The sequence below is a fragment of the Alosa sapidissima genome, chromosome 8 (assembly GCF_018492685.1).
Source record: "Alosa sapidissima isolate fAloSap1 chromosome 8, fAloSap1.pri, whole genome shotgun sequence".
Classification (NCBI taxonomy): domain Eukaryota; kingdom Metazoa; phylum Chordata; class Actinopteri; order Clupeiformes; family Clupeidae; genus Alosa; species Alosa sapidissima.
The window spans coordinates 10,111,382-10,137,948 of NC_055964.1; the positions used below are offsets into that span (position 1 = coordinate 10,111,382).

A 26,567-nucleotide genomic window follows, 5' to 3' on the forward strand; every position below is an offset into this window, starting at 1 on the left:
CTCTCTCTCTCTCTCTCTCACACACACACACACACACACACACACAGACACACACACACACACACATCTCTCTACTACTAGGCTACTCTCTCTCTCTCTCTCTCTCTCTCTCTCTCTCTCTCTCTCATACAGACACACACACACACTCTTTCTCTCTACTTCTACTATTATTACTACTACTGCTCTCTCTCTCCCCATCTTTCTCTCTCTCTCTCTCTATCTATCTCTCTCACACACACACACACACACACACACACACAAACAAACAAACAGTCATATGCACACTTACTCGGGTGTTTTCCAGAGCCTCCTTGGTGGTGGCAGTAGTTCCCGTTTGTTGAGCGGGGCAATGCCAATGGCTGCCTGCATGACAGGGATGAACTTCTTGTACTTCATCTTGAGCTCGGCTCACCCTCGCCCTTTCCCGGCGGCCCCTAACTCTACTCCACAGCTGGCTAAGGGGGTCGGGGTGGGCCTCAACAACTGCCCCCCTCTAGGTGCCCTCCGCCGGGGCCATGGGCGTGCGCCTCGACAGCAAAAACAAAGCCCACCAAAGAGTGGACGCCACGAGCAGCATCCAACAGCTTCTGCACACTCCGCACAAACACTTCTTGCTTAAAGAAACAAAACTAAATCAGATGGGAAATTTCATTTTGAGATTTGCGTCGGGCATCACCGTTACATAATTCAGAAAAAGACCTTTAAACATTACACTAATGAAAATGCTCGAGAGGGATAATTATGTTACTAAGCCCGGGGCAGATCATGTGAAGAGTCTCTTCAATTTTCTGTAATCCTTAACTACAGCTTAGTCCTCTGTGCATTAGGAGCGACCCCGGGAGAGAGCCTCTCCCCCTCACCCCTTCAAAAGAACAGCCTTCGCCACAGCCCCGATAAATCACAGGTGGGTCGAAACATACTTCACTCCTGTCCCGTGTCCCAACCTGTGGCCTGTGCAGCACAGGGGGACAAACCAACAACAACAACAACAAAAATTCAGCTATCTCTCTCTCTCCCCCACCGCACATCCCATCGTAAGTACAGAAAGAAAAAAACCCACAAGACTGAATAATCAGTTGTCAGAACAGCAGGGTTGGAGGCACAAAGCCAGCGCAGGGCTGCGCGGCTGAAATTATTCGACGGCAGCTTGCACGAATGGATTATGATTACAAGGGTTGTGGGCCATGAGAAGGCCAGGATTTCGCCATCAAACAGTGACGGCGTGGGTGAGCTGAGGGGAGGTTCCAAGAGTGAATGGGTCTAAAAATACACGTCCCATTGTGATGCTGGCACACCTGTGCACTGGTGAGCTACATGGCGGCATCGCAGCTCTGGCGGATGCGGACGCGGCCACTCACCTGATGGGTCAGCTGCTGGGATTGCACGTGGTACTAGAGTTACGGTCAGAAGAGACCAGTGGCTGTGCCTCAGCAGGACGAGAACAACTTCCTCAGTCATGGAGTCAAATCAAAAGTGAATCAAATCAGGCCTCGGCCGTGGCGCAACTGGCCGGGGCACCTGTACTCACTTCCTGTCATTCTCCACTATCCTGTCAGATTAAAGGCAGAAAAGCCCAAAAAATATTTTTAAAAAAGTGAATCAAATCAAAATGCATTTCCCCCCCATACAACCTTAAACCTGAGTAATGCATTGAAAAGCTATAGTAGGCTCATTACTTCAATTCAAATAACCTAAAATAACCAAAACTAATGGTAATCCAAACACTTCCAATGAGTTCCAAAGATTGGTATACATGAATCAAGGGCAATGATGACAGTGATGTGGTAAATACTAATTGTCTTGCACAGGACAATCATTAGGACAAATATGATGTTAGATTCAAACAGTGGCGTCCACAACAATGTGTCAGACACACATGCCACACTAACAGAAATCGGGCATTTGATCCCATGCAATCTGCTGTTTTTAGTTACATAAAGCCAGGACAGAGGCAGGAATACTTCAGGGCTGAATTAGGCCACGCAGGAATCCTATCATGTCCCTATCTGCACCAAATGACATTGTAATTCCCTCCTAAGCTCAAGTCTTTTCTCTGCTATACAACAAACCACTATGTCGTGCTGAAATGCAAGCCAACACACGGATTCTTGTAATATGTTTTATCCTTTAATTCAGACAAAGAAGATCAGTTTCAACCCATACATCCACACCTACAAGTCTAACCACAAAAAAAAATACAAAAGCATTCACAAACATACACTATCCACTATCATTTTAAAGCAGTAATATCAGTTGCAAAGGTAACAACATGAAATGTGAAAAACAAAGGCGTTAATGATAAGGAAAGGTATGCCACATAATTACACATAATTATTTGTGATGTCTGTTTTGATATTTCAAAAGTCAAGAACACAAAATACAAAATCCAGTTTCTCAATGTCCATCATAGAACTCCACCACAAAGGCATCTGAAAGACTCTCCATATTCTTTTGGATTCTTTCTCTCTCTCTCTCCCCTCCCCCCCCCCCCCCCTCTCTCTCATTCTTGGCCACAAAGACCAATTCTCAGATTATTCTAATCGATCGCAAGGCTAAATCACATGCAAAAGGCTGAGGGTAGGACCTGGATTGATTGATGTATGCAAGGTCACATCAACAAGCATATGCCGAGGAGCTTGAGACGTGCCTTTCCTTAAACAAAGCAGCAACACCCTTCAACATCCTTCAACTAAGAATCTTTTTAACATGTATTCTTGTCTGCTTTTAGTTACAGGAACCATTACTTGTACATTCTGCCAAGGTTTAAAGGAGATCTATGAGCTCATTCTGAATTCCAATTTGGCTGGATTTAATTCTTAACTGGGTCACTTAAAAGGAAAAGTCATTTTGGAACATGTGCCCAATACTGTTGCTTATTTGCATTCAGTTCCAACGATTACACATATAAATAGCCAGCACGGAATTAAACAGTGCATACATTAACATCGTTAAGTTGCAGAAGGCAGAGACCTTCAAACAATGCCAATGGACTCAAATGGTGGCACCAAGAGAATCTGCAATGACAGACAACAGCAATTTATCTACATTGTCTGAGAAATATATAATTCAGTGGCCGCACCACTGGAGGCAATCCAACATTGGACCTGTAAGATGACAGAGTTCCCTTTAAGGGCTGTTAACAGCTTAATCCTTGACTCAAACTGATGACACCTCATTATAGAGGGCATAAATTACATACATCCACGGCTGCATAAAGAGCTCCATAATGTGGATAATAATCATGGCGGTACTTGTCCCCTCATTTACTATAAAATAAATACATTACAAACCCCTCCCTTTTCAGGATTCAACATTTTTGACATAAAACATGCTAACAAGCTTTTTGTTCTACATTAATTATCAAACATCTCACTTAATATGTATAATAGTAATGCATATATAGTAATACATGAGTAATGAATATTTTTAAAGCCTATCTCTGGAGAAACAATACTTGTGTATACATATAATCTCTTCAAAATATCAGTTAATGGGTGACTGTATTACATTACACACTGTACAACAGACCGTGATAACAATACAAAGGGACCTGCTACTGAAACTGGCAGAGCGGAGAGATTGCTTTATCAGGGGTAACGATGCATCTTTATCCTCATTACTAATCACTATCTATTGTTAGACAACCTGCTTTGGGCATTAAGGATGATGATGATGATGATGATGATGATGATGAGGGTGAAACAGGCTATCTTATTATCTCTAGACAATCCATTCTGCTGAACCCTCTCATTATGTCTTGGGGCATTGGTCAGCAAAGCCAAAAGGTGGGCGCTGACCCTGTTAAAATGTTTTGGAAGCACAGCAGTGCTCCCCGCATTCATATTTACATAACAGCCGCTGAGAAGTAAATTTGAGTTTAAAATGAAATGGGTCAGCTGTGATTGTTGTTCCAAAATATGACTGATCTCTTAATTAAATGGTTTAACAAAATCACTAGATGCATGCTACGCCATTTCAAAATAGCAATTTATCTATGCTTAATGTGTTAATGGAAAAGCGACCAACTGTGATCCGACATGGCTTCATAATAATCAGGAATTAAGCACATGAACACTTGCTGTGTAATGAATGTTTATAAACACACTTCACTCGCATGAGTCCAAAAGAACTGGTGGGGGAAAATCATTCTGACAGTAAACAGAGAACAATGTCCAAATCAGTCAAAATGGTGAGTGCTAAATCTTTCCAATAATGTAAATCCAGAGCTTTTTGAGGTACTTTAGTCCTGAGGTCCAGGCAGTGTGATTAAGGCAAATGCTATGACCCGAGTTTCCCAGCTTCACCTTCATCATGCCTCGGGGAAAGGCTTCCGTGAGATGGACACAACCTGGGGGGGGGGGGGGGGGGGGGGCGGCAAATCAGCATAATGAACCAATTAAACTGGAGGAGACTTGAAGCTTTGATTAAGTATCCACTTAAACGGCCCAATTGCTGTACATTCAGACAAACAACATGCATTCACGTGAACAGCACACGCTCAAATGGCACTCCGCCGTTTGACCACACGGCACAAATGACTCTGTGTAGTTTCACGGATCGATAATGAAAACAATTTGATATCGCTGCCTTTGCTTCACTCCAGGCTTTGATACGAAAGTTGCAACCCCCACCCTTCTCCCTAGTATTGCCCTATCCCAGGTCTCCAATATCTATCTCTTTTCTTAAATGACTACATTAATAAATCAGTAGCCATGGTCCTTTTGTCATGTGGGAGATGTCTCTGAGCCATCAATACTTAGACCAGAGAGGTTTTTAATCAACTGCACCTCACTATTTATTCTTGGTGCCCCCAGCATGTTTGCCACTTTGTCAGATAGAAGCTGATACTTCACTGCATATAAGTGCATGCATCTCTTTGTGTGCGTGCGTGCGTGCGTGCGTGTGTGCGTGTGCGTGTGCGTGTGTGTGTGTGCGTGTGCGTGTGTGTGTGTGTGAATGTGCGTTCTTGTGGTCACATGCATGAGTGTGGTGGCCTTCATTTATCTCCTTGCGAGGCCAACCTCGTGTAGCAACTTGTAACTGAGGTGTAATGTCAAACCTGTGGAATTGCTCAATGCATCACTATTAGCTTGCAACATCATAGACACTCCACCCGCTCTGCCTCATTCTCCCCTCTGTTTGGGTTTCCAACCGCCGCTGGTAACTATGCACATAACACACGCACACAAAGCCCCCTTGATTAATGCAGCCAGGGTCAAACTGATCTCTTGTAGGACTACCCTTCCTGCAACACCTAATCTCTCTGCGGTGAGGATGCTTTGCTCAGTATTATCTCACCCTCCTGCCCCACCAGTGGTAATACCATTTAACTCTGTTTCATTCTCTCTGCTTATCATCCTAAATGCTGTCTGTGAGCTTATCCTCTTTCTCCTGACCGATGTTTTTCTCTCTGCCCAGGCTGAGCTCATGCACGCACCTACTTGTAGTGACCGTGACTGGTTTTACAAAGTATTGTATACAAATGAGTACAAAAGTATATAAAAGTGTCACATTGTTGACCTCTCTGACAGCTCTTCCGGTTCATGGGAAAACTCCCTCTCAGTGTGTGTGTGTGTGTGTGCGTGTGTGTGTCCTACTAGGGATCTGCTGTGAGTCAAGTCACACCGTCCCATTCAGACAGACTGAGGTATGCATGGACTGCACAGCACAGCCCAGCAAAGCCTTGTCCGCCCTCATCCACACTCTTATTGCTCACTGGCCTTGAGGTGCAAGCTGAAGCTCATACAAACATTTTCATTACACAGGGCAGGCCTCACCTTCAGCTTTCATAAACCAAGGCTGCCCAAGGCTGCCCAAGGCTGACCCCTGACCCCGGGCTTATTTAAAGGAAGTCAACGGAACCACCTCAGGGTGAGAGAGCACATTAGGCATGGGCTCCGCCATGCACTGGAGAATGCAGTGATTTGCTTGTGGTGTGGATTATTATTGCGACTCATGAAAAGTGTATGAGGCCATACGTTAAGCTTGTTTGCTTGCTTGTTTATTTGTTTGGTTATAGCTTATGGCCAACATCATTAGGCTACATCATCGTTTCTGCAGAGGCACGAGTTTTATGTCCAAATGAGGGCAACACAATGTCATTCATATCATGTAAATTTGAACGATCTGTCAAGTGGGTTTTTCCAGTGCTTTGCAGTGTGAGTTCAGGTTTAGGCTCCAAAATGTACTTCATATAATTTCACCAAATGTGTTTTTACAGCTGTGACCATTTGTTTCATATCAAAGCTCGGTTTGCAATAGTATTCCAGCCTGGCAAAAAAAAAAATGAAGAATGCTGCTGCCTACATGTCTGTTATTGGTTTGATGTATCCAGGAGGTTGCTAAGGAATTTTAAATAGATACCGTGAGTTTGGCATGTTGAACAGTATCAGGGAACATTAGCGTGCTAAAAATAATTTTGTGGTTTGACAGATGTCTCAACTTCAAAGTCTTCAAATGTCCAGCTTTTATCTTCCTGGCATAAAGCAATGTATTTTTTATTTCAGTTGCAAATCTGTTTAACTATAAAATGTTGTGGCTGACGCACATCACAAAACAAAGATAACAAAAGAAAAACACTAATACCCATGGAACAATTATTAAAAACACCAATCCCCATGAAACAATTATGAAAACATTATTCCCTAGATAAATGGATGTTAGATGCCTCTGTGTCCCACTGTCCTTACAAGGGCAGAACAGATCACCCTAATTAATAAAATATAAGTTTGCAGTCTCTTGCAGTTCATAAAATGCCATTACTTAATATTATATAAATCAATGACATTTAAAATACATTCAAAAGCATCTAACTCACAGAACATTACTTTCAGAATGTTTTAGGGGAGAGATCAGAATTATTACCCAAATAGTCAACTCTTTTGGGGAATTTACATATCTCTCAAAGCCAGTATATTTTTCTCACTTTCCAGTAGTTGAAATATGTGAGGTGATAAAAGCAGAAAAGGGGGAGAAATCACAATTGTGCAGAAAGGAGGATATGATCTCCATGTTAAGTGGAGAGGAATCTAATTTTACAGGGTGGCAGTAGGTTCAGCAATGGCAAAAGGCCAGTGGAAAATTGAGACAAATTACTGCACTTGCCAGAAACTGGAAGGATTAATTTCTCATCTTTGACAGTGACTCTGCCTTCAATCGGTAGACTGTGCTGGCTTTTACCTTGGAGGGGAAACAGAAAGGAGGCTCCATCTCCCTTTTTTGAAATAGCTGTGCTTTGCTTGTTTACCTTTATCAGGGAACAGGATCAATATGTTGACAGTAAGGATTTTGTGAACAACCTTGGGATGAGGCATAACCTAACCTCCACACACCCAGTCACTAGCTGGTAATTTTTCACATACTAGAACTGCATGCCATCCATTCCGCTCGCATCCGACAACCAAGCGGCCCAATTCTGCAAAAGCTGTATCCATATCAACCTTGCATGAGGCATTCGATCACCATCAGTCACAGGCAGACTGCTAGATTTGGCACTGTAGCGACAGTGCTACTGCGCGGATGAAACTATGGGTGGATCCTTTACTCCCCTGGCACAGTCAGAAGGAACCTTTGCTGACTGAGGGGGCATAGGAATGAAGGAAAGTTCAGGACTGCTTCCTCCTACTTCAGCTGATCTCTGACCCATGAATAGCACGCTTCTGTGTAGCCTAGGCTACTCTAAGTTTTCTTAGCGGTTCTATGTAATAACTGTATAGGCTCAAATAGCAGTAGCCTGCGTATTACTGCAAAGACAGGATATCTCGCAACAAGGAAGTGAAAGAAAGAAAGCACACACTTTTCTTTTTGTAGCAGGTGTACGTTGAAAGTGGATTTACAACAAAATAAACTTAGCCTACCTTTTAAATACGACTCCTCTTTTCTTCAGACCAAAGCGCTTGGCACAAAACCATGGACAGACATGACTTACAGTGTCAAAATGTTACCTTTCGAAAACACCAACAGGTGTAAATGGGAGTGTCCTGACATTCTGGCTAGTCTGTAAACGTAGGATCTGTAATGTCCTTATATGGACCGGAAGGCTTGAACAGAAAAACGTGTCCTTCCAGACAAGGCCGTGCGTAATAAGACTATTCGCACGCTGGGAAATCATTCTGCAGACGTATCATCGCCATCGCCTCTAAAATTCGTTTGCTCCTGTTTTTTTTAAATTGCATCTGTTCAAATAAGGGCCGTCGTGACGCGGTTAATTCACAAGGCTAGCTTCATTGAGCGCTGAAAGATCTGAGCGTCATTTCTACATTGGTTGTTGTCAATGATGGTGCTATGTTCCCATGGAAACTTTCAGAAGCTATTTCTGGCCTACTGTGTCAAGTGTTGCCAGAGAAATTTGCATGTTTTTTCTTTCTGCTGAAAAATACAGCAATTATACATCATTGTGAGTAGTCCCACTAATGAGGCTCATCATTTGTCTGTGATGCAAAATTAGAGCAATTTGATGGGTATGTTGGAGACAGAGATAGCATCATCCACAAGAAATATTACATTCATGCTAGTCTCATACATTTGATTATCATGATGATAAACATCGGCCTTCATGATATAATTTTACACATCTTTGATTTTTGCCTGCAATCATTCACATTAGACCTATGTTTACATAGGGAGGTGGATTAATCTCCATGATTTGCTCAAAGGAAATCTAATCTAATGGCAGTGTAACTTTATTAGGATAGAGAAAATCCTAGCAAACAACCAATAACAAATAAGGATATCCAAATAGCCCCCTATATCAGACTTCCATTGGCTGAGATTGATGAGGTTTACTTCTCAAAGATGTCTGAAATCTTGATTTATGTATCCAGCTAACCTGACTGGATATCAAGACAGACGACAATTGAAACAGAGCCAGCACAGGACAAGTGCACACATATAATATTTTATTCACATCCATAGGATCTGCAACAATGCATACAACCAAAGGTAGAAAATAACTCTTCATATCCTGAGAAGAAAGTATGGTATACTGACTACATTGGTTAATGGTGTTACAGATTACATTTGGGTAAATAGCTGAAGATAAGGAAGAATGTCTCAGTGTCTTACTGTCGACACACTAACTTAACTCATCGAATACCCCACAATCGCATCAATCGCAGTGACAAAGGTGTTTATTTATTTGCAGGTTAAAACCAACGGAAGTAAAAAATGTCCTTCTCTGCCATCTTCATATAGAATAGTTTTATTCTTAACCATCTCCTCTTGTAATCAATCCCGGTCCCAAAAGGTTGTGAAATGATTTTGAGAGGGGGAAATGAAAATTAAAAATAAATGAAAATCTTGGAACGGACTTAGAAGCTTGCAGTGACTATTTTATAGCCATTCATCAAGAACTACCGTTTTCTGGACTGCAGATGCTGGCAGCATTTTCAAACAAATATCAAATGTATTTCTTGGCAACACTCCAACTGGAAAACACATGATGTCCATTCAATTAAAAGCCCAGTTTTATTGTGTGTGTGTGTGTCACTGTGGGCCTGTAAGGTGCAAAGTGGAAATATTTTCTATATATATATATATATTCTTATGAACAGTGAAAGTTCATACTACATATAACATGTCGTTTTAAAGTCTAACCTGTTACATATGCACATAACAAGTACACTGTCAACAGAATAATATCTGCAGCAGGATGATGGGAAAAACTGTACATTAGAATTGGACATCCAGCTTCAACTGCGTATGACATTCATTTGACACATCTGGCATGTACTTCAAGTCAGGGCAGTTTTTAAAATATATCTTTTTAACAAGGCATTCATTCTGAGAGAATGTTTAACTTTATATGGACTTCACTCTAAGAGTGTGGAGCTCTAGATATACGACATGACGCTTGTTTCCTGTGACGAAAAAATACCCAGTTTGTATTCTGTTATTTCTGTGGCTAAAGTATTAGCATGTGGGCTACACTCACTCTGGTCAGGAATGGGTCAAGTGTGACAGGTCCATTTTAGACTTCAAGATAATGGAGAACTCCTTTGAGAGAAGCTCATGTAGTGCCATTCCATCATGCGAGTAGACCCAACGCTCACCAGTCCAGTCATAACGTTTAGGCCCACTAGGTGGAAAAAATAAACAGATAATAATTTTAGGTAAACAATTGGAAAAACAATTTCACCACAGGCAACATTAGCATCAAAACATAAGTCATAAGCAGAAAACAGTTAAAAAAAAAAACACAACTCTTACCTTGTAGGTGACGAAAGCCAAATCTGTCGATTAGGAGTTTGTTTGTTGATGACATATGTGCCGTGGTCACCCCCAATTTTGATAGTCAGCACACCACTCTGTAGAAAGACGAGGGTAAAACTCAGTCAGTCAGTCAATCAGGCTCACAGCACCTAAGGGCATGTGTGCGCCTCAGCCAGAAGCCCCAGTCAAGTGTAAACACTGACTTGTGATTTGTGGCTGAAACAACAACGACGACAACAGCAGCAACACATTCAAAAAACTCCTACCCTCCATGCCCAGCTGCGCAGGTTTTTGTTGACTTGTGTTATAAAAATATGCTGAGCATGCCTCTTGTTGCATAGTGTTGTTCAATCACCAACTCTTTGGCTGAGTGCTTGGATATGAACTTCCCTGAGCAATAAATTAGCACACTTTATAAGGAACTGACCCTAAAAGCCAAGGCTGATTAAATAACTTTTCTACCATTTCTTTAATTATAGTTATTACTTCACAGATATGAAAACTCTTGCTCTCCCCCTAGTGACTCCATGAGATAAGGTCCTTCAATTAGAAGTTTGTAGAGGCTGTTGATGGATATTGGTTTTTCGTTATGAGGGATTAAGAGATGTTTTAAGAGATTATGGCTTGTTGATAAGGGCTGTGAAGTTGTTATGGGACACAAAGGAAGAGCTTGATCCCAAAGACTCAAACTTTACCACAGATATTCCTCAGGAACTCCTTGAAGGGCCAAGTTTCTTACGGAACAAGTTAAGCTACGTTTTTCCCCCACCACTGAACTGAGTCACACAGCATTTGTAGATCAATCTTCTTTAGTCCTTGTAAAATCATATTGAGCTAGCAATGCTTCATGGTCAACTTCCCTTGTGAGAATAACATTGATCTCATACTTTGAATGCTTGAGTGGGAGTGAAATGGTCAGCATGAGAAAAACAAAACACACTGAACTTCCTGAACTTCCAATGAACTTCCTGGTTCTGCTCTACCACAAACCTTAATGGCTTGCATTCTGAACTCAGAGGGTTATCTTAAATACACCAACAGACAACAAGGTTTTGATTAATAAATGATGATGATTGATTGCCTGATCTAAGACCAAACACTGTCAGTTACGATAAAAACATGGGGTATACTGAAGCAGACGCTAAATTCCACACTAAACTACTGCAGGGAAAACCCAACTCTTGAGTGATGGTTGCCCCAAACAGATGCCGCGCCCCTTAACAGACAGTTAATCTGCTGAACTGAATTGTGAGCCTGAACACTCCACAGATCTGGGGCGAATTTGAACTCCTCTGCCAATGTGGCCAACCACAATCGCTTTCCGCCTCACTAGGTCACAAAACACAGCCATATCACGAAAAACATCAGCAACCACTTACGAAGCACCTGTTTTGCATGTGCTCCCAGGCAATGATGAAGGGCCAATAAAAAGTTACGGCCTCACATTAGCGCTCCGCAATCCATCCGCAAGAAGAAGCGGGAAGTGTGAGTGGGAGGGCGGGCGTGTTAGCGGGCACCGAGTGATGTGGGGGGGCTCTTATAGGCAGGCCCTGTTTGTGGTTTATGGTCCTGCGCGTCGCTCGTGGCAGATGAGAAGAGAGTGAGCTGCCAGGTCGGGAACACGGCTCGATCCGTCAGCGGGGACCTCGGACAGCAGCTGTCCCGCCCGTGATTTAAAAAGTCACCGCTTTATTAATCATCCCTTCACAGAGCACAGAGACCAGGGGCGGAGAAGATGGAGGAACAGAGCAAAAGAGCAGATGAAAGAAAGAAGAGAGGGATGAGGAAGAAAGGAGGAGACAAACACAGAGAGAGGGAGTGAACAAGTAGACATAAAGATGAAGAACGAGAGCAGAAAGGGGGAGACAGCCAAGAACAAGGATAGAAACAGGAAGATAGCTCAGAACAAGACTAAGACAGAGACAGAGAGAGAGAGAGAGAAAAAGAGAGTGAGAGACAGACAGAGAGATGGGAGTAGAGAGAGGGAAGGAGAGAATGTAGCATGGCAACATTCCATCCCCCAAGTGCATATATTTATCCCCGAATGAAGCCTGCAGAGTCAGAGACACGGTCAAGCTAAATGAGACAGTGGCACTCTGGGCAGCCAGAGACGGACGGGCGGCTCCCCAGCAGGAGTCAACCCCCCCTACACACACACACACACACAGTCATCCCCCCCAGCTATTAATCTGACTGTGTGTGTGTGTGTGTGTGTGTGTGTGTGTGTGTGTGTGTGTAGCGCAGTGTGGGGTGTAGCGGGGTTGGTGAGAATCTTGTGTGAATGACCCATCAATCTGTCAGCACCAGCCTCCAGAGTCCCCAGCCAGCCAGCCACACCCAGCATCACAGACCCACAGCCCCACCTCCTGGAGAGGGACCTGGGGGGGGGGGGGGGGGGGGGGGGCAAAGGCAGGAAAGGTCACAATATGGAGCTCTAAAAAATACCGACAGCCACATATGTATGATGTAAGGATGGAGGGGGAGGAAAAAAACACAAGACAAGTGCAAAGGCCTGACAGCATGTTCGGCCAAACGGTTACTCAGACACTAGAAGCAGAAGTCTTGTGACAGTCCAGCGTGAGTGGGGGACCCTGAGGGATCTGGGCCAAGGCAACGATGAATCATCACAACTGTTTTTCAAACCCGAGCAGCGCCTTATCAGCAGTCCGGTTCGCGTCGCCACCACCGACTGGCCGTCCATCACCTTGCTCTTTAGGGTTTTAGGGGCTGTAATGGACAGAGTGCTAAAGTGTGAGGCTTGATTACAAACCAAACTGAAGTTGTAATGGCGTTCCTGAGCCGGTGACGAGCTGGAACGTCTGCTCACAGCCATGCAGAAATGACAACAACCAGGAGCATCGCAGATGTGTCAGATGCTGTTGCATCCAACTACTGGCGCCTGAAATGAATGAATGAATGAATCCTAGCAATTGTTGAATTTACTGTATGGCCATAGTTGCAAAGTAGTAAAGTAAAGATGCATGCTAAATATTTCCCTCATCAATTTTACACTAACACGTACAGACCAAAATACTGGTATTCATTCAGAGTTGACTGAATGACTGCCATAAAACATTCCAATTAACCAATTTTTAAATGCAGACCAAGTGACTTTTTCATAAGAAGTCCAAACTAAGTGAATCAGATCAAAGTGGCATGTCCATGAGTGAAGCAAGCGAAGTACTAATCACGGTGTCCAGAGCTCGTGTGGCAGCAACTCCAAAGGAGCATCCTGCACTCCCTGAACTACAGCTGAACCAGAGAATGTCTAATAGGAAGAGAATTGGCACCGTCTGGTTACTTCCGGTTTCTGGACTGGTTGCAGTTCCTCCTCAGATTCCACTTGAGGGCGCTCGCAGGCGAGTGCAGAATGCATGGAGGTCTATGGAGCTTTACCCCTCAATATCCACTTTTCTCTGGATATCATTTTTTGAGTAGTAATTTGAATGTTGCATTCGCTAGGAGAGGCAAAGAAAATACACACTGTTGATTGTTGTATTTTTTGAAGTCACGTAAGTCTTCTAAAAAGCCTTTCAAATATGTCAATGACGTCATTCATTAGCACAATGCTAGCGTGATATGGGCAACAACGACCCAACCTGTAAGAAATGAAAAGGACATAAGTACTCGTTCATTCAACTTTAGATCTAAAATCTATATTGAACCTGCATAAACTACAATAAAATCTACGATTCTTCTACGACAAGCAGGTGAAAGAGATACATTTAGCCGTCTAGCTCCATAGACCCCCATTCAACCTGCACTCGCCCGCGATCACCCCCAGTGGAATTCTAATGGAACTGCAACCAATGTCCATACAATGAGGCTTAATAGGAAGTGCCAAGGCTCTCCGTAGACGGGCTCTGGCTGAACTGTATTATAGGTTTGAGTGGCAGGCACGAGGACCTGTGGCTGGCCAGCACCCTCACCTCTTCTGTTCATCAGTCTTCCTGGCGGGCAGCTGTCAGTCTCCAGGCTCACAAGTGACAATCTAACCTTGACATCTGGGGAGGGAGCCCCTCAAATGTTGACCCTCGTCCACACGCATACACACAAACCCAAACACACACACACACACTCCTGCCATCATGGTTCTGAGTGACAGCATCCTATGTCATACCAGAGTACATTACAAGCAACACAATCTTCCCGCAGTTGTTGAAGGGGGCCTGCTGTCCTTCCTTTTAAATGGCCATCTAAATCTGGGGTGAGGGCCTTACAGAAGGGGGCAGGGGGGACCTGCGCTCGTAAGTGCTGCGTGCATACAGCCCTAGACTGAATAATAATGTTAGCAGGAGGTTTCGAGAAAACCATTAAAATGATGGAAAGAGACTTCCAGCCGGATTTAAAAGGGATGGATGAGGGCCATTTCACATGACAGAAACGCAGGGCTAGACCAGGCAGACCACATAGCACAGTGTCCAGACTGAACATGGTACCAGGTTCATATTGACTTGGTTCTTCCAAGAAGTGTATCTACTTGATATCATACCAGTCGTAATATTGTTACAGACCATAGTTACGGTAAAAGAGTCAATCCAATAATGTGGTTTCCGGATGTAAGAGGGTAGAAACAAGAGAAACAGCCTTGTTTCTTTTTAAGTGGTCATTGTATCATAAAAATGTAATACATTGGTCTGGGAAGCGCAGAAGAGAGACTGGACTTCCTTTTTTATGAATTCCCAAGCTGACCTATGCATTGGCTTCGGTTGACCTGATCTCCAATGCCACCTACGGCGAGGGCCTAATTGCAAGCACTGGAGCAGGGCAGAAATCAATACTGAACAGAGAACAACACTAGAGCAGGGCAGAAATCAATACTGAACAGAGAACAACAGGGGCCTGTCTGCCTGCGTGGAACACAAACTGGAAAGCTCTGGACAGAAAATAAATGCGTGCGCGTGCGTGTGTATGAGGGAGCGTGTGCACGTGCGAATGTATGTTGTGTGTGTGTGAGTATGTGTGTGTGTGTGTGTGTGTGTGTCAAGTCAACTTGTTATGTTTTATTGTAAACTATCCTGATGTGCTATGCATCACAGTAGTATCCTACTGTCTTTCAGTTATCAGACCCCACATGCAAGACACCATACTGGTTCAAGTCAACACTCATCTACACACAACTCAATCCACTTTTTTGACTTGACTGTCATCTTATCCCAATAACTGACATGCTGTGGCCACAACTAACATAAACTCAAACTCTACTGGACATTTTACGCACTGGGACACAGACACTGCATTACTATCCCAATAATCTGTTCTTAGTACGCCACCTGTATTTTTTATATCTCTACACGACCTTTCACATTTTAGGATTAGGCTATGTTGACAGGTCCAACTAAAAGGACAATGCATCTGTGAACATCAAAAGTTTTTTTTTTTTTTAATAGCACTGTATCAAATCTGTATAATCTCAATGACTGTACTCAGACTGTACAACTGTATTCAGTTCGCACATAGAGCAGCCAGTACTGAACTCAATTCAACTGTTTACATAAAACACTATTTAATACAATTTAATTTGAGTCCTTCCAAAACATGATCAATGTTTGATGCTTCTATAGTATAACTTAAGCTAATGATCCCCCCTAGCCAATGAAGCCAATGATTCTATACAGTATAACTTAATGTATAACTTGATTCTATACAGTATAACTTGATGCTTCTATACAGTATAACTTAAGCCAATGATTCCCCCTACTGGACATCTGAGTGAAGCACATGGGGACATCTGACAATATGGGTGGCACTAGTCCTATGTACTAAGCTACCTTATTCTTACTACAAAAATAAGTACTCCTGAATGTTGGCACAACGCTGGCATACAGAAGACCAGAGGAAGAATTCCCAAACTTACAGCAAAGACAACGTCATAGTCAGTTCCAGTGAAGTCTTCATCTGCAAGATCTTCAAAGTATTCTGCCAAAGCATCCAACGTTTCATCCGCTAATTTATCATACACAGCTTCAGTAAACTCTCTGTAAAAGAAGCACAGATGAATACTTAGGACGAGAAAGAAACTAAATCCAAGTGATGATGCACTGTCACAAGCTCATTTAATGGGGCTCATTCAAACAGCCAGACGAATACAAGCAGAAAGCCGTTTTACACCCAAATGAGTCTGCATCCTCAATATACCGGTAGCCATAACGTTATATAATATTACAATTTATTACACGGCTCTTCAGAGTGCTGCAGAAAGTTCCATTCACATGAATGGGCCTTCCCAACGTTCGGTGGTCTGTTAAATCTATATAATCACCGGCAAAGTATATAATCACCGCTGTCAATGGAAACAGGTTTTGTGCTTCTAATTAACGTCTTTCATATCACTCCGCAAGAAGTCTGTTCGCTTATTGCAATGGAATTTCATTGAAAGTGAAAGTCAGCTAGTAATACGTTGCCACGCAACACCTGAAATAGTCCATGGGCCAGATGAGATGTTGGTACCACTCAAGGTGGCAAAGGTTGCTTATACTTTTTGAAAAGATACATGTCTGTAGTTAACATTTTTGTATGATAACACTAATTTAGCTGTGACTCCAGAAGGGTTATCAGCTGTTAAAGTCCCCCATTGAAAAAACTAATTTTTGACACAGGTGCCTATATTGCTATTGGCCTTTGTTAAAGACATATTTGCATATTTGATTTTATTATGTTTGGTATCATCTCAGACCATCTGAGCTTCCATTCAAGTCCTTTTGTGAACACTTTGGACAAATACAGCCGACCCTGGAGCTCTTCAAACTTTTAATCACACACATTTTCCTGCCATTTCCGCCTAAATCATCTTTTTTCTTTTAATCCTTGGCATCAGGGAGCATCAGAGATACAAAATGCAAACACTGCAATACTGGCATGACTAAGGATTCAGAAAATGTATAATTTACCCATATTATCTCATTCTGAGGTGGTGATTTCAGTTTTAGGTCAGGCATTGTGTTTTTTCGAAGAAAGGTAGTTTTGCCAACTTCTGAGGTTTCCTTTGCTATTGGACTCTGACTTTAATTTATACTCAACCATCTTCTCGGCTTTGTGATCTGCTGCGCGTCAGGGTTCTGTTCTCCCTGTCAGGACTTATTTTCTGATAATTACCGGCGGACAATACATTATCCCTTACATAATACAGTCATATACATTTGCGGTCCTGCTTTGTTCCAAATGTGACTCCTGCCTAATGGTTAAAGACAAAATATGCAGCAACATTACCCTGACTGCAGTGCGCTCTCCCCTGCATGTGTAGGTGTGACATTAAAGCATCTCTTTTGAGCATATCCCACTTGTCCCTCCTGTAACCACTGTGATAACACAAAACATAAAATAAATCATGTTGAACATTTATTGTGGTAGCATCCAACGTGTGTCATCAGTAATCTTGGAATATGGTTAATCTAAAACACTTCTTAATAACACTATGGCATTTCAACTTAATATTATGTTATAATGTACAGTAGGCGACATAATAGGCTATATACATGTATCCTAATATTACCGTGGGGTACAGCGTCCCTGTGGTCATCGACAATGGAAGATTATTAACCCTACTTTGATTTTGGGGGAAATGTGTATTTGATGAGTGGCGAGCCACGTAGGGTAGGCCAAAACACCGACTCTGTAACACAAAACAAATGTGATCGGTCATATAATAAATGTCAAACATATTATGAAAAGTATCTCGTTAACCGCTAACGTTAACCTCCTCTTTTATTACAAGATATTATAAATTAGGCTATAACGTTAGTTTACGCTCTACAAATTCTTTCAGTTTTCCATCCAAGGATTACCAGCCAGTAATGACGTAGTAGCGCATTACAAATTGCATGGATTCATACAGATGTGCCAACTCAACTGTGGTGAAATACTTGACCTGAATGAACCCTGAATTCACCTTTCAGAGAGTTATTATGTTATGAATTCATAACTGATGCTAACCAAATACCTATCGAGGTTGTTGGCTGGCTAGCTAGCTATACCATCAGAACATTAAATGTTGACTAGCCAGTTAGCTTGCTAACTAATCTTAGTTGTTGCACCTCTTTATGCTGTCAAACAAATCGACCTACCTCTTTTTGCCGGTATCTGGTGCCATGGGGCGATGTTTTTGTAAAAGCATTCAGTAAACACTTGCAGGTATGCTGACCTTCCTTGGTCAACCTTAACATGTTTGCAGCACCACGCTGTATAATGTCAACTCAACTCCTGCTACAAACCAGACAGCCAATCGACTCGCTCTGACCAGCAGGAACAGACCAAAGCAACACACTATCGACTCAGTCGGTGAATGTATTAAAATGTCTGTATTTTTTTACGTTTTGTAGACATCCTGGTATTTGTAGTCATCATAATTTCAATAATTGATATGATTATTTTTCTAACATTTTATTGATTACTGCGGAACTTTCTTTACACAAAAGCACATTAAAGGTTTAGGTCTAGTAAAAGGCAAGGAAACAGACAGCCAGTTCAAAAATAAATTAAGTAGGCCTAGGCCTACAGTTAATAAAGAGATTCAGAGAACGACTCCCTTATATTTAGCCTACAAACTTGCACCACATGTAAAACTAATTCTGCCAATATTACACAGTGCAGTTTTAAAGTAGGCACATCTACATTTGTGAATACAAAAAATAATATAGCCTATTAAGAATAAAGGGCTGGGCTATTCTGATCATTGCAGAAACCAGATTTGATTGCTTTAAAGAATGTGACGCAATCCTCCTGGAGTGTCTGTAGCATATAATATAATATATTATAATATAATATAATATAATATAATATAATATAATATTAGACTAGCCTATGGACTCAAACGTCGTGAGATCAGACATTTCTAGAATAATCATTGCCAAAGTCCAGTGCCTGTACATGACTGGCAATAGGCCAACCAATTATTACGCCTCTACAATTAAACATTATTAGGCTATACTAGAAATCTCACAATTTAATTACAACACAGCCAATCTTAGTAGTCTGGGTCAATTACAGGACCAATTACAATGTGTTATTGTGTGGTTTGTAGGTTAGTTAGGCCTATAATCAGCCTATTTGGGCGTTACTAGGCCTATAATCCCTATAGGCATACAGTATGACCCCACTTTATGAACAACAATGGCTAATAACAAAAGACTGCATCTGTCATCATATTTCTGTCGTGTAAAAAAAAAAATTGGATGAGAAAGCCAGTTGACATGCTTGAGCAGCATGGAAGAGAGGAGTGTTATTTAATAGGCTGAACTCACTTCACTGTAATAGTGGACGAACCTTTAAAAGCTTCTAATGCTTTTAACAGCCATTTTGTCATTTTGTAACAGGGGGAATGGTGCTTGGTGCGCCTTCCCAGCCATAACCTACCCTGTCTACGGAGAACCAGCCTTGCTTCACTCTTCGCTCTCCCCCACCCAGAGAATCACACATTTTCTAATGGCAATTGTGCATACCGTACTATTTATATGAAATTGTGCAATACATTGTCAGTTGACATCTCTCTTCGGAGATATCTTTGCATGCTTTTTTAACAAATATATACCATGTCCAGGGGGACGTTTGTAAGATATGAGTGGTATTTATGACAGTTGTGTAAAATACAAATACTCAATTGTAGGGGGAGCCCAGTAGCAAATAATATATAAACTAGATGTACCGCAGAGTGGTACAAAATATGGCCGCCGCCCAGTCCAGCACATTTTTTCCACAAAAATAAATCACGCTGAAAGGCCTATATGATTCTAACTGTCTCACTAAATTGCATTATCCACACTCAATTCTCACTGGTATCTGCTAGACAACAAGTACCAAAACATGATTAGTTCATAGATTTCACATGTAAAATTCATTTTATACAACCCCACCCCCATCTTGCCTGTTCATAATTCTGAGAAATTCTTGAATTGTGTGCATGTGTGCATGTACATGTTTATGTTTATGTGTGTGTGAGTGTGTGTGTGTGTGTGTGTGCGTGCTTGTGTGTTTGCCTGCGTATGTGTGTTTATGCATGTGCATGCATGCGTACATATGTCTACTGTGTGAGTATGTGTCATACGTATGATAACTGTGAATGTATGTGTGTGCGTGTGTATCTGTTTATGCACATGTGTGCACATGGAATGGGTTAACATGACCCCTGGAGGCAAACATACGGAAAACATTGGTCATCCTAGGCCCTACGGTTCTCAAGATATTCACAGAAAACTGTGTCTGCCCTACCCTCCTTTCGGTGGGTCCAGTACAGCGGGAGGGGGGGGGGGGGGGGGGGGGCTACAGATCAAAACAAAAAACGATGGTTCCATGCTATCCATGTGGGGTTACATGCCCACCAAGTTTCGTGTACCCCGGTCTTTCAGTGTCCCGGGAATCCTTGTTGGTGTACGGTCACTAAATGTACACATAAATTATTTTATTGTAAGGCCCCCCATGAACGAAAGTTCACAAAACTTGGCATGCATTCGGAGGGTGTCATAATGATCCTACACTTTCAATTTAGTGCAGTTTTGACCATGTCAGCCAGAGATATTGTGATGAAAACACCTAATTTTTTGCTTTTTAATTTTTAACTAGGTGGCGCTATACATGAAATAAGTGGTAATGGGATGGGTTGACATGCCCCCTTAAGACTAACATACAAAAAAAAGGTGGACCTCCTAGGCCCTACGGTTCTCGAGATATTCACAGAAAACTGTCTCCGGCCACCTACAGGCCAGTTGGTGTATAGTAACATAAATTAATTTATTGTGTGGCCCCCCATTAACGGATTTCCACGAAACTTGGCGTGCATTCAGAGGGTGTCATAATGATCCTACACTTCCAATTTTGTGCAGTTTTGACTATGTTAGGTCACAGATACCTGCGATTACTTTTTTGTGTTTAACTAGGTGGCGCTATACATGAAATGAGTGGTTATGGAATGGGTTGACATGGTCCCTTGAGATCAACATACAAAAAAAAAATGGTCCTCCTAAACCTTACGGTTCTCGAGATATTCACAGAAAACTGTGTCTGCCCTACCCTCCTTTCGGGGGGTGCAGTCCAGCGGGGGGAAAAACGATGGTTCCATGTTATCCATATGGGGTTACATGCTCACCAAGTTTCGTCTACCCCGGTCTTTCAGTGTCCCGGGAATCCTTGACGGAAATGTGGACATGCGAAAAAGAAAAATAAATAAATAAATAAATAAATCTGACTAAACCTATATGACCTTCGCTGCGCGGCGGTCATAATAATAAAAAATGACACTGCATTAGATACCTTTAATAAGGAGCCTGCAAAGAGACATTGTGGGAATTTATTATTATTGAGGTGGGAGTTTATTTTTTGGAGCTTCTACTGTGATCCCTTAGCCTGACACCATCATACTCAATTCTAGTCAGAATTTGAGTCTGATACTGCTCCATTGAGACGGGTCGTGTTTTAACCTACAAGGGGGGAAACGCCTCTGCACTCAATTGGATAGACCTAACCAGAGCCATAGAAAAAGATGTTTTATCTACCGCTCTGGACCTAACTAATCAGAGCAACAAAATAGCTTACTGTGAGCTCAAGAACACCCGAACACTTCTCCACAAATGCCTTTTTTTAAGTTATTGTGCTGTCAATATCTTGTACAACACCTGATAGTCAAATCTAAGACAACGGAATACATAGCAGGATAGCCGAAGGGTGTCGCAAACCCCTCGAGCAAACAGGTGGCCAATCAGAGATTTTAAACAAAAGAGGGAACAACATGTCACAATGCAACAAGCTGTTTTCCCTTGATGAAAGTGAGTGAGTTTTTCCACATATCCACTTTGGCTTAAGTTTTCAGAAATAATCGTTTTCAGTGATAAAACCCCAGTGTTTGTGTAAATGAAAGGCCAAACTGCATGGAAATTGCCTAATATGCATTTTTCCTATGGGGCCACAGCACTTTTGTTGCAAACAAAATCAACCTAAGCGTGCTCAGATGACGTGATAGATAGGCACTGTTGCTCATCTGTCCATCATTGTACAAAGCCCAATTTGATTGGTCTGAACACCTCTGGTTCGGGCATAGTTGCTCCACAATGGAACAAGTCCAGACCGAACTTCCCAACCTCAAATGCTGTGTGCAGGGCAATTTTCAGCTGGCATCCTGGCTAATGATCCCTCACAATTTTGCATTACCTCGCAAAATCAAAAGTATTCAAGTAGTCATTCTGAGGGAATGAAAATGACATAGGCTATGACAAATGCGAGCATTTCATAGAAGAAAGACAAACATCTGTGTATTGACAGTGATTTAATAAATTATGGTCTCAAAACCAACAAATGTGCAATTATAGAATTTAAAGAGATAACTTTGATATGGTCTCTCTAGAAACAGGTCAGCTGCGGAGCTGAACATGGTACACACACTAGCCTATCACTTATCTTTAAGTAATAAACAGGATGCAGAAATATGAAAAGGATATCCTGAGAAAATGCATTTTCAGTCATGACACCCTCACCCCAAAACATTCTTTACTCATCTAAAGGTCAACAATTATTCTTCATTGTCTCATTGTGTTTTAGACGAAAAATGAACACAACAATGCTCATACTACATATGTTTAAATGTGCGTTCTCATTGAAAGAGTTCAGGTTTGGCAACTCACCTAAACCAAATATATGAGACTATGTTTAATACAAACATACATACTATCCTTACAGAAAAAGTGCCATTTGGGAGAAGGTGGTGAGCACCACCCTTCTATTCCAACCTGCTTCCAAGCGCTCAAAGATCCAGTCACAAAGTCACTTGTCAAGGTAGCCTCTAACCCATGCAAAGGTTTGTCTCTGTTGCTTCCCTCTGTTTGATTTTGTTTTACGTTGAAATGGGCAGCATGTATCACATCAGCCTCACTATTTGGCGCTGTGCAGATATCAGGTGATGCACACACATCGGTGGGTCTTTACGGCTTTCAAATGCAACGCGAGTCTTGTATATTGTCCTGGGAGGGAAGCGGAGGAGGAGGTACATTGCCTTCTTCATGTCTGGAATGGATGTCATGAATATTGATATTTCCCATGGATTTCTCACACCTCTGTATCAAGAGTCGTTTCCCCCCTGGTTGTTTGTTTTGGCAAAAGGCAAGGGATGGCATGCCATCTCTTGACAGCTGAGTAGATGGATGTGGCGGAGCAGAGTAGTGTTTAGGTGGGAACCTCTGCTTCACCAGAGAAGAGTCGCAACCATCAGATGATTGAATTAATGCGCAGTGATGATGTTCGATGTCTTCTTACATTTCACTGCAAAATAAACACAAACAAATAAACAAATAAGAGCCCATGTTGGACACTATGAACTAATATTCCAGAATAAAGTTTGTGTTTTGATCGATACACATATAAGTCAAAATGTTTTGTGACTTCCGATACTTACTAAGTAGATATCAAAAGACCCGTCATCCCTGTCCATGTCCATGGTGCTTTGCTCTGACGTCAGGCAGATGGCGCTGTCCTCCAACGTGAAGGTGGAACTGGAAGCTGCATCATCCCTACAGAGGGAACACAGCAATGCAAATGAGCATGGAAAACAGAGCAGAGCTAACAAGCTGCTGGGACAGATGTCTCAATGATCATTTGAATACTGCGCACCCCAAACGCATACAGTGTCAAGGTACCTATTGGGGGAAAGAATCCTCCTAGCTGTGACGTTGCAGGATGTGAAAGATCATAACATTAAAAGATGATTAAAAATGTAGAATATACAAATACCCCTACAAAAACAAAAGATACAGGCAAAGAAAATAAATAAACCAGCATGTAACTAGTGGAAAGAAACATATTAGTCCTTGTTCAGTACTTTAAGGCACATTGATCTCGAAAGCTTTCTTCATAACATTTTTATACAGTTAATCAATTTGTTAACTTAGATGTGAAATGGATCGTCAACTCAGAGGCTGCTCAAGTTATAAAATAAGCCTGAACTTCACTGACATTTCACTAAAAATTTTATCATTTTTGACAGCAAAGATACATGGCCTCTCACATAAAAATGTGGCATGAAAAAGGGACAAAAAAACTGCCCTAAAAAACATTACATAATGGTCTCCCAGCATGCGACAGGGGGCAGCTGAAGACAGGCCTCCAGATCACCGGCTGGCTGCTGCTCACAAAGAGTCACCTGACTCCAGTTGCTCGAGTTTATTGCAGGAATGTGTTTACTGTTTTAGTGCCAGTAATTACGGCCAAAGATTTCACCAACTCTGTCAAATCGTGATAACGGGTATACCACTCACTTCCTGCCTCACGATGTAAGCAAAGAGATTATGTCTGGTTTTACATGCCTAGCCTCAGAGGCTACTCATTAACATACATTTACCTGCATCTATTCAAATCGTTTTCCAGTTTTCGCATTGACACGACTCTTTAGAGCATGGTGCCTATTAGCTTATTTAGTGTTCTACATCAGGTGTGTTGGATGGATTTGCTACAAATCCTGTTTTCCGTGCAGCTATTCATGCTTTACTTTCATGACTTAAATTACTTTATTGACGTTTTAAGTGGTTTAATAAAATCTTTGAAAGAAACACAAGCACTTTCTCCTTTGATTACTTCTCTGTTTCTGGCGCGGTACTCTTTTATACTCAGCCTGCCATAGGGGCACTATTTTCAAACAAAATACCAGCTTATCCAGACCATCTTAAATAAATATGTAAAAAAATTACCCCTGGCCTGTTCTTTTGTGATGGTCTATTGAGACGGCTTGTGTTTGGGTACACTCATCACCAGCCAGCACCACAGTCATAGCAATAGCCTGCTGCTTCCTTAGGCTCAAGTCACCTTCAGATCAAACACCCTCTTTTGTCAGACTTTCTGTCAACAAACAATGGCAGAGTCAGACCCCCTTTTAGACCCTGCTTAAATATTTAGTGAGTCCTTTGACAGGGAGTTTGGTAGCAAAACAGGTGCGTGACTGGGGCAAAAGATCAAGATTAGTGAGACGTCAGCAGAGCGACAGTGAAAGAACAACACCAGGTGGAGGGTGTGGTGTGGCGTGGTGTTTTGAATGGATGAGAACAGTGAAAGGGTCAGATGACTGATCCGCATACACAGTGATCCTACAGGCTGGTCTTTTGCACACTATTTTTCTCCAATACTTCTTACTTCTCTATTCATTATGAGGACAACAGCTCTTTCCTCCAAAGAGAACATCGTTTCTCTAGATCCTAATCTGTTATCCTATAATCATGGTCGGTGCCATAACAGTGATTAAGCAAAAAGACAGCAATGTATTTTAGGAGGTGGGGCAGCCGTGGCCTACTGGTTAGGGCTTCGGGCTTGGAACCGGAAAGTTGCCGGTTCGATCCCCCACCAATAGGAACGGCTGAAGTGCCCTTGAGCAAGGCACCTAACCCCTCACTGCTCCCCGAGCGCCGCTGTAGCAGGCAGCTCACTGCGTCGGGATTAGTGTGTGCTTCACCTCACTGTGTGTTCACTGTGTGCTGAGTGTGTTTCACTAATTCACGGATTGGGATAAATGCAGAGACCAAATTTCCCTCACAGGATCAAAAGAGTATATATACTTATACTTATATACTTATACCTGCACTGATCTTTTTTTTAAAGAATGTTTTGTATATTGTCATTATTCGTCATTCAGCTGATGCTCCTATTCAGAGTGATTTACAGTGAAATACTTATAGGGTGCCTTGCTCAGGAGTAGGCCTAGGCTACAATGGTAGCAGCTCCTAGAATCAAACTTACAACTTTTGGGGTTAGTCTCAACCTTTAGCCCAGATCCCTTACCACTAGACCACTACCACCCTGCTGTGTGTATTGTTCTAAGGGCATTACCCGTCCTTAGAGTGGTCATCCAGGTATTGCTCACTGACGAAGATGGACGAGGAGGAGATGGTGGTGCCCATGGACGAAGCCTCATACAGGGATGGCGTGACAGGGACCAGGTCAGGGCGGACGTAGGAGTCAAAACCTGCAACATGAAAATGTAGTCAAGGAACTTAGCAACTGGTTCACAAGAGTAGAAAGTTCCCTTTAAATGACTCAGATGAACAATAATGAACTACAACAAAGGTTAGGCTTTGTCAATGTCAGGGGCAATTCATTTAGAAACTCTGAATCACCACATTTTCTGTATTTCTGTAATGTAGCCTAAATATTATGGACAATTTCCGCAAATGATGGATGGAAAAACCTTCCATGTTTCAGGAGTTTCAAATTGATTAACTGTGTTTACATGAACCACCCGGTTATTATAAGATTTTTAATTTTTCCAATTTCAAGCTTGCGCATGTACAACAAACAAGTGTTTGCGCATGTAAACATCATATCCCGATTTCAGAATCCCGGATAATGGTGCGATCCCGTTGTCGTCTAACCAGTTGTAAGTCGTCCGAAAACACGGA

At 42.1% G+C, this 26,567-nt stretch overlaps 3 protein-coding genes across 4 annotated transcripts in view; all 3 read right to left on the bottom strand.

Moving 5' to 3' along the window:
• The window catches only part of LOC121715367 (tight junction protein ZO-2-like), an 87,517-nt gene extending 79,516 nt beyond the window's left edge, over positions 1-8,001 (bottom strand). The window contains exon 1 of one of the 2 annotated variants that reach the window (XM_042101015.1): positions 7,857-8,001. The gene's annotated coding sequence lies outside the window, so the exon portion shown is untranslated. The remainder of the gene's footprint in view (positions 1-7,856) is intronic. The other variant, XM_042101016.1, reaches the window with a different exon arrangement.
• An 883-nt stretch (positions 8,002-8,884) lies between these two features.
• fxn (frataxin) lies at positions 8,885-18,446 on the bottom strand. The gene is made up of 6 exons (XM_042101034.1): positions 18,273-18,446; positions 17,702-17,821; positions 17,419-17,507; positions 16,067-16,187; positions 10,207-10,304; positions 8,885-10,075 (listed from the first exon to the last, which is right to left on the bottom strand). Exons 1-6 carry the CDS (start codon positions 18,369-18,371, stop codon positions 9,937-9,939), a joined length of 666 nt encoding a protein of 221 aa, XP_041956968.1. The 5' UTR covers positions 18,372-18,446; the 3' UTR covers positions 8,885-9,936.
• A 3,996-nt stretch (positions 18,447-22,442) lies between these two features.
• Positions 22,443-26,567, bottom strand: part of pip5k1bb (phosphatidylinositol-4-phosphate 5-kinase, type I, beta b) — a 33,299-nt gene continuing 29,174 nt past the window's right edge. The window contains exons 12-14 of the mRNA XM_042101033.1: positions 25,999-26,134; positions 23,582-23,696; positions 22,443-23,448 (exon numbers count right to left, since the gene is read on the bottom strand). Coding sequence (XP_041956967.1) covers positions 23,446-23,448; positions 23,582-23,696; positions 25,999-26,134 — 254 coding nt within the window. The 3' untranslated portion in view covers positions 22,443-23,445. The remainder of the gene's footprint in view (positions 23,449-23,581; positions 23,697-25,998; positions 26,135-26,567) is intronic.

What these genes read in the sequence shown, in the direction of transcription:
- fxn (XM_042101034.1), bottom strand. Translation starts at nt 18,371, where the DNA reads ATGTTAAGGTTGACCAAGGAAGGTCAGCATACCTGCAAGTGTTTACTG. An exon ending in ACTATGACGTTGTCTTTGCT is followed by an intron (nt 10,305 to 16,066) that starts GTAAGTTTGGGA and finishes GTCTTTCTACAG; the next exon opens with AGTGGTGTGCTGACTATCAA. An exon ending in TGGCTTTCGTCACCTACAAG is followed by an intron (nt 10,076 to 10,206) that starts GTAAGAGTTGTG and finishes TTTTCCACCTAG; the next exon opens with TGGGCCTAAACGTTATGACT.